Here is an 8382-nt window from a genome sequence, read left to right on the forward strand (position 1 = left end):
AGAAGAAGAGAAGGGAGAAACAACATGAAGCACGGACAAACTAAATTGCCCTCCTTTGAGTTTGTGGTGGGTATGGTTTTTTTTGGCGGGGGGGGGGGGGGTGTGCAAGGGATGGGAGGAGGAGACGAGAGGGGTGATTTGGGGGGGGGGAGTCAGCCATTGTGCCAGGTTTTTTTAATCTTTGAAGCCCTCCATGAAGTGGAGTGATTCACAAAACTCGCACGCAGGAAACCGGGACGAGCATCTGGATGGGGGGACAAGTAGGGGGCGGCCTGTGATCGGCCTCTCCCCTTCTGATGTCCCCACGATCCGATTTCTGCAATCAAAAGTTTACGTTCAAACGTGGCTATTTACTTATGTGTTTTGTTTGTGGTGTGCTTTCAAAGTGCTCGTTTTCAAGGCCTCCAGGGCCAATTGACATTGAGCAGGCCGACACCACGGCGGCGGTGGTGGTGTCGGGTCGGCAAGTTGCCTTGCGTATCAACTGCTGTCAAATTGTTGTTAATCGTGGTCCAAAAATGTAATCGCACCTGGCTGCTTCGCTGCTGGATGAAAGCCATTCCTTCCCACGCCCGGGAAGGTCGTCGATGTTGTTCTGACCGTGCTCCGCCGCGCCTGTCAGTCCGGGTGGGTGCAGGCGGAGAGCGTGGACATGGCAACGTAGAAGTATAGTCCGTCAACTAATGTACAGCTTCGTGGCATACTGTTGGCATGAATGACGCTGTATAAAACGAAAGTATTATTATTAAACTGATTTGCCTGCGCTGTTGTCTGCTGCCCTCAATCGTAGCTGCACGACAGCCTGCGACGCCTGTGTTTTGCGTCTCATGCACGGTGGTTGATCGTCCGAGCACTGTGCAGGCTCAACCTTGATCGGCTTCCAAGGTCGGCCTCCAAAGCGTTGGACTACACTTAGCTATGCACTTGGCCTGTGATCCAGCACTGTGGAGCCAGCAAGGGTTGCCGGATCGCAGCACAAATCTTGTGAAACTCCCTTCTTGTGGGCATCGAGATGGAGCATGTACCCCCGCTCGCCAGAAGGCAGTACAACAAAAATGCGCACCCCACCTGTTTCCGCCTGTATGGGATAGAGTGTTTCCCCCTCGTATGTGAGGTTTTTTTTCCCGGTTGCTCCCGTTTTTCCTCACAAATGTAAACGCTCATTAAATGGCCGATGACACTTTCATATATATAGAGGACCGCAGAGCTTGGTAAATTGTTGGCATCGGCTAATCGCGTGGCTGCCCCTTCCCGCTGGTCTGTGGTTCCTCGCACCTCTGAGTTTCTCTCAACTTGCGACGCGTCACAAGTTGACATTATTTCTAATGTAACAGCCAGGCACCGCCTCGCCCCGGCTATTCTGATTATTATTTGACGTTCGTGTGAATGTTTCCCTGCTGCTGCTGCTGCTCTCGCGTGCTAACCTGCGTGCGTATGCGTTCAGATTTCAAGTTCGTGACGTACACCGCGTCGATGGTGGCGTGCGGCAGCGTCGCGGCGGCCGTGCGAGGTCTGCGTCTGCACGTGCGGCACCCGGCGCTGTCCCCGCAGAGCCTCACGCTGCGACTTGCCAAGATCACCAACGCCGACCCGGTGAGCTGACACGCGCACACACGCACACACACGCACGCACCGAAGTCGACTGGCGGATGCACCGCCTGTACTCCACGCTCGTGTGCCACCTCGCTGCGTGTTTAGCCGCCCAGTGCTCTGGTCGTTGTTGCGAGCGTCGCTCAACCGCCTCCCGTTGTCACCGCCTCCGTTGCCCCTTCTACGGAGGCCGATCTTGACGCCGCCGGTACCGGTCGCCGGCAGGTCCACTCGGATCAAAGTCCCACACTGGCGCCTCATTCCTTCTGTGTACTTGCACATGAACACGAAGGCACACGCGATCATAGCGCGAGGGCGCAAAGTTGTTTATGCCACTCTAAGCCTGTGAGTGGTCGGTCGGGAGGCCCTGGCCCTCTGGGCCTCGTTGAGTCAAGGAGGGGGGGGGGGGTCCTCGACGCTCATCTCGGCTCCCCTCTCTCATCTCCATCTCATCGTCCCGCTCGAGTGCGGAAGGCATCGCGAGCCCTCCAGTGCCACTTGTCCGAGGGTGGGCAGCGTCTGGGTGGAGCCTGGCCCCGCCCCGCCGGTCAAAACACCGGGGCCTGGCTTGCACACCGAGCGTACAAAAGACAAAGATCCTCCCCACCCCCACCCCCGTATAGCCTTAACAGACTTTTTGGGCAAGTGCTGTTAGCGAGTAGCACCTAATGAAGGCCAACACACGGCCTTCGTGGGTCTAACCCAAGAAACGCTTTATTATATGGGTATGGTGGAAATGGGACGGGGCCACTGACGCGCCGTGGCGGCGTGCGTGCCGGAGTACATGCCAACCGGCGTGTCAGCGTCTTACCTGGCACGCGTTACCAGCGCGAAGGGTTGCCCCAACCTCTTCGAAGGAACGAACCAACCGAGACGTCGCCTCCAACAAAAATTAAATATCTCCCAAGGTCCCGGCGCAAAGGAGGGGAGAGGTACACGTTGAGTGCAACGTGGTTCGCCGTTAGGCAAATCGACACGTCACCGGGGAGTTGCGAACACTCGCGGATTTTCCCAGGGCGGCAGCTACCTGAGCAACAGGACGATGCTGGCAAAACCCTGGACAGGTGGCGATCCTGGCAGCACACGTCTGGGTGTGTGTGTGTGTGTGCGTGCGCGTTGTTAGGGGTGCGTGTGTCGGCCGGTGTTATTACGCTATGGGAATGGAGGCAGAGATCTGTGTGTGTGTGTGGGGGTGGTGGATGGGGTGGGTGGATAAGGTGGGGGGGGGGGGCTCGCAGACCGTGGCTGGCCCCGTACGTGCACATTTTATTCGGCATAAGTCATTGTTTTTCTTTCCATTCCCACGGGGGCAGCTGGGAGGGAGGGAGGCGGGGGAGGGGGTGATGGTGGGGGGGCCCGCGGGTTCAGGGGAAGGGAGAGAGGGGGTGGAGGGAGCTGGTGGGGGGGGGGAGGTTGTGGGTGCAGGAGAGGGGGAGGGAGGTAGGGAACCGGTGAGAGAGAGAAGAACGCAAGAGGGAGGGAGTTGCGCGCGCGGCATCGTACGCGCACGTCAGGTGACCCTCGGATTACAGCCCTCGGAAATCCTGTAGGCGCATCTCGTCTGCCCCGCTGCCTTTCATCTCCCGCTTTGTTTCAAATCCTCCGGCGGGCTGGCGAGCGGCGGCGGCGGCGGCGGCGGCGAGCGGGAGAGACAATGACCACGCCACTGAAAGCCCCATTGTCCGCCCTCCCCGGAATTCCCTCTTAAAGCAGCGGCGGGCAGTCGGTCGGTCGGTCGGTGTGCTTGTCGATGTGCCGTCTTGTTGGCCACGGGCAGCCTGGTGCGAGGCCCCCTCGCAGGAGTTGGGAGGTAGCGGGGCGGGGGGGGTGGGTAGGTAGGTGAGTGGGCGGCAAGGAATGCCGGGCTAATTTACGGCTCGCCTTGTTCATTTCCCAACCAGCTCGTTGGATAGTTTCGTTTACTGGCCTTGAGGGACACTGTAAAAGGCGAGAAAATGATCTGTCGAGGTGCAGGATGGGGAGTCGGAGGAGGAAGTGTTTGATGATAAGGTGACTATACGCGATGCAATTCGATGCATACGTCTCTGCTGCACAACATCTGAGAGCGCGTTGCGCGGCGCTTGCAGATGCGCTCCTGCGGCCGTCTGGAATGCTCTCCCTTCAGATATTTGCAAGCCACTGGAGCAGTGCACGTTTCAATCTTGATTCCTTAGAACTGCTTGTTGTTGTGTTTAGTTTGTTGTCCTTCACCCGCACCTCCGATTCGCGCAGTTGGCTACGTACCGTGTGAAAAAGGTTCTGCGTACGTACAGCACCACAGGAACATTTGCACCTCCTGCGGACCTCTAAAAGACGCACACGTCGACCGAGCCTTGCACGCAAGCACAGAGGTCCCATGTATGGCCCCAAAACTGACCGCTGGTGCAAGTGCTGTTAGCTAGAACCTATTGAGGCCGGCACACACACTTGTTTTCCACGGGAAGCGAGACTGGGCATAGCAGCAGCAGCAGCAGCAGCAAGGGGAGGCACAGTCGGATGTGACAAAGCCCGACCGTGACCGCTGGGACCGTCAAAGAGTAATTTAAACTTTCGGAGTTGGGGGGGGAAGCGCTTTAGGCAGCCAAGGTGGGAACGACCGAAATTGATAAGTACAGAAAATCAAAGTCAAAAAGCCTCGCCGGGTCAAAGAGGCGTTCATCTCCATTGGCAGCCCCCGAGCCAGTGGTGAAAATTCCACATTCCAGTAGTTGTGGTGGTGATGGTGGTTGGAGGTGGTGGCCAATAGCTGGCATAGTCCACTAACTAGATATGTTAATAGTGAACTGCGTCTGTTTGCGTGACGCCATTCGGTTCGCGTGGGAAAATGTATTTATTCATGAAGCCGTTGACCGGATTTTGATTCGTGGCCGCGGCTAATGTGCGGGACGGTGAGCGGTTATCTGAACTGGTCCCAAATCGAATGAATGTCAATGCTGACAATTAATAGCGAGCAACTAAATAGGCTCAATATTTGTGATGGGTCGGCTGAGATGCACACTGTGGCATGCTCGTGAATTCCCACTGCTCGTGCCCGTGTGCTTGTCAGTGGTTCTGAGAGTGCTGGTTGTAGGTGGTGCTGGTGGTGGTCGGGGAGCCAGTGCCGCATCGGTTTTCTCGCGACGCTACAAAACCCGGCCACCCGAGTTCAATTCTCGCTCACTGCCAAACACCAGTGGCGATTATTTGAACCGGTCCCGGGCCTCCCCAAGGTCGACTCGGCCTCAAATGACTACCTGGTGTGGTGTGTAAACATCACCACTGGGGAGACAAAGGCGGACGGGCGTGGTGTTGGCCACCCCACACGCTCGTGTGCTGTGCCGGTCTTCATAGGAGCATGCTAACAGCACTTGCCCCAAAAGTCTGTTCCAGGCTATACAGTATGGGGGATCTTTGTCTTCAGTGGTGGTGGTGGTGGTGGCAGTAGCCATTGTGGCAGCAGTTGTGGTGGTGGAGGGTGGCCGGGGTGACAGATGGCGTGGCTGGGCGTCTCGCGTGACCGTCACCTTCACCTGCGGAACCTAGAACCATGGAAATTTCCGCAGCCACTGAACTTGGAAATGCGAGCGAGAGTGGGGGCACGGAGTGTGTGGCACGGAGTGGGGGCACGGAGTGGGGGCACGGAGTGGGGGGTCGGAGTGGGGGCACGGAGTGGGGGCACGGAGTGGGGGCACGGAGTGGGGGCACGGAGTGTGTGGCACGGAGTGGGGGCACGGAGTGGGGGCACGGAGTGGGGGCACGGAGTGGGGGCACGGAGTCGGGGGTCGAGTCTGGACCAGGGGGGCAGCGTCTGCGTGGCAGGAGAGTGGCGCGGCGGTGTGGTGCTTTCGCGCACTTCGCTACAAACCTGACGACCTGTGTTCAATTCCAGGCCGTGGCTAATATCAGGAAACCGATCTCGGGTCTCCCCTAGGTCGGCTGGGCCTTAAATGAGTATCTCGTGTGGTGTGTGTCCCATCAAGACTGGGTAGACTTAAAGGTGGGGTGCTGGTCACACCACTTCCTTGTGCGCCGCCGTGCTGGCGAACAGCACTTGCCCTAACAATCCCCCTAAAGCTGCCTGGGGGAACTGCATTCGTGTAATTGGGTGTGTGCTTGTCTAGATGTGTGTGTGTGTGTGCATATCTACGTGTGTGTGTGTGCTTGTCTAGATGTGTGTGTGCTTGTCTAGATGTGTGTGTATCTACGTGTGTGTGTGCGCCAAACGGTAGCGAAGGCGGTTGGCGCGCTGAGCTACGAACCCGGCCCCCCGAGTTCGATTCCCGCTCACGGCGAACACCAGTGACGATGATCTGAACCGGTCCCTTGCCTCCCCGAGGTTGACTCGGCCTCATATGACTACTTGATGCGATGTGTAAACATTGCCACTAGGGAAACAAAGGCGGCCGGGCGTGGTGCTGGCCACCCACCCCCTCGTGTGCAGTGCCGGCCTTCATAGGTGCTGCTGCTCGCGAACAGCACTTGCCCCAACAGTCTGTTAAGGCTACACGGGGGATCTTTTTCTTCACGTGTGTGTGCTTGTGAGTGGAGGGACCTGCTCAAGCATACTTGCGAAGATGTATTCCCTTCACCCACCCCTACATCACCCTTACTACATCATACCCCCCCCCCCAACTATAAAGCCTCACCACTCGTAAACGAACAAGCCCCCCCATTCATCCTGGCCCATTCTACATCATCCTCTCTCTGCAAGACTCTCTCTCATCTCTCCGTCTTTTGCCCTTCCCACCATAAGTTTTCCCCCCACCCCCTTGCCTTGTGTTTGCGTCACCTCTCTTGTCACCTCTCATCTTACCGTGTCGCTCTTCGTAACTTGCTGGCCTCGTGCCCCTACTGGACATCTGTGAAAAAGAGCTTTCATAGTTCGTCGGGATTCCTCCGGTCTAAGTAAAGATTCTGATCCTTCGGGTGTTATGGGTGTTAATCGGGAGCTTAATCCTCACTCGATGTCTTTCGGAACTCTGGCTCCGTTGGCTTCGGGTCTATATTATTGGCATAAGGCACTACCACTAGAGAACAACAATCCTATATTCTCGTACCCAAAAGTACATGTCCGCATCCGTTGATGCTCTTAACCAGATGTCCAAACTCGATCTACTCTTGTGATTTTGCTATTTCCACTTTCGTTTATAATTTAGGGTACAGTCGGCGAAGAGGAGAAAGTGGTGCTCCGGTTTCCTCCCACGTGTACAAACGGTCATCAATTGGCTGAAAACATCTTCATGTGTAGAGGAGCGCAGAGCTTGGGAAATTGTTGATACCACTGGCTGACCGCGCGGCCCGTTACAAGTTGACGAAATTATTATTAATTGTTATTATAATCCTATGCAGAGTCGTTATGGGTGTTCTTTTCTTTAACGGAACCGGATTCGCATGAAACGAATGTCACCTTAACCGCATTGACGAAGGGCTGGTAATTATGATCAGTTAATACGCGTTACGCACGCGATGAAATAATTGTGAGTCTGGTTTAACGCCCACGTATATATATCCTGGATTCCACCGCTTATGAATAGGTCTCACTCTTTTTATACCCTAACATTTGCAATCGTATTTAATCGGGTGATTCGGTCAAAGCTGTGTCTCTCTCTCTCTCGTGTGATTTCTGTTATGTCTCTTTTTCCCCGTCTCTCTCATCGTCCCATCTCCCTCTGTCTAACGCTCTCCCTTATCTCTTATCTCTACGTCTTGATTACTTCTCTGGCTTTCCCTTCTCATCTTTCTTTCTCGTAGAGCCCCTTCATACTTTCTCTTTCACGTTCTCTCTCGCTCTCGCCCCCTGCCTCCCTACATCACCCCGACTGCACACGTACGCGCACGCACGCGCTCGCCCTCGCGCGAAGACAAAGACGCCCACGCATATAGTCTTCTAACAGCCCGTTGGGGCAAGTGCTGTTAGCGAGTAGCACCGACGAAGGCCACGCACACACATGCCCCCACACAAGCACTCCCACCCAAACATGCACTCATACGTGTACACACATGCAGAAACATGTGCGCACGCACACTCGCACGCACGCCCACACACACACACGCACGCCCACACACACGCGCACACACACTCGCACGCCCGCACGCACGCACGCCCACACACGCGCACACGCGCACACACACGCACGCACGCGCACACGCGCACACACACGCACGCACACGCGCACGCGCACCCTAGGCCCTGGCGCTCCCCGGCCGGGCCCCGGATTGGGCTGCAGATCTGACACCCAAATTCCACCCCTTGGGCCCCGTCATGGGAAAGCGGTGGCGTCTGACCGCCTCACGGCTCATGGCCAGCGGGGGGCCGGGGGGGAGGCACAATCTCAGTCGCCACGCACAAAGACAAAGGTTCCCCGTATAGCCTTCAACAGACTGTTGAAACAAGTGCTGTTAGTGAACAGCACCTATGAAGGTCGGGACTTTGTCTCCCCAGTGGCGATGTTTACACACCGCACCAGGTACTCATTTGAGGCTCAGTCGACCTAAGAGAGGCCCAGGACCGATTCAGATAATCGTCACTGGTGTTGACCGTGAGAGCGAGAATCAAACTCGGGTCGCCGGGTTCTAAGCGCAGCAAGCTAATCATTGCACTACCGCTCCCCAATACTCACCGCCCACACCCACTCACTCACTGGCCACTCACCAACTAGCCACCGGTTCACTCAAACACACTTCAACTCGCCTCATTGCGCATCAGGCACACCGGCCGCTCACGCGCATGTTCGCTCACCAACGAATCTCTCGCACACCAGCCAGCCACTTGCTCACCAGCCGCTCACCACCCACTTATTAGCCAGCCTCTCA

The 8382-nt window shown here is 56.5% G+C and overlaps 1 protein-coding gene across 3 annotated transcripts in view; it reads left to right on the forward strand.

Moving 5' to 3' along the window:
• LOC116952278 (G1/S-specific cyclin-D2-like) overlaps positions 1-8382 on the forward strand; it is a 36187-nt gene that overhangs the window by 19222 nt on the left and 8583 nt on the right. For all 3 annotated transcript variants that reach the window (XM_076072980.1, XM_076072983.1, XM_032971486.2), the window contains exon 5: positions 1445-1593. In XM_076072980.1, coding sequence (XP_075929095.1) covers positions 1445-1593 — 149 coding nt within the window. The remainder of the gene's footprint in view (positions 1-1444; positions 1594-8382) is intronic.

Source organism: Petromyzon marinus, chromosome 3 (genome assembly GCF_048934315.1).
Source record: "Petromyzon marinus isolate PM22_M1 ecotype Great Lakes invasive population chromosome 3, UKy_Petmar_22M1.pri1.0, whole genome shotgun sequence".
In the NCBI taxonomy this organism is placed as follows: Eukaryota; Metazoa; Chordata; class Hyperoartia; order Petromyzontiformes; family Petromyzontidae; genus Petromyzon; species Petromyzon marinus.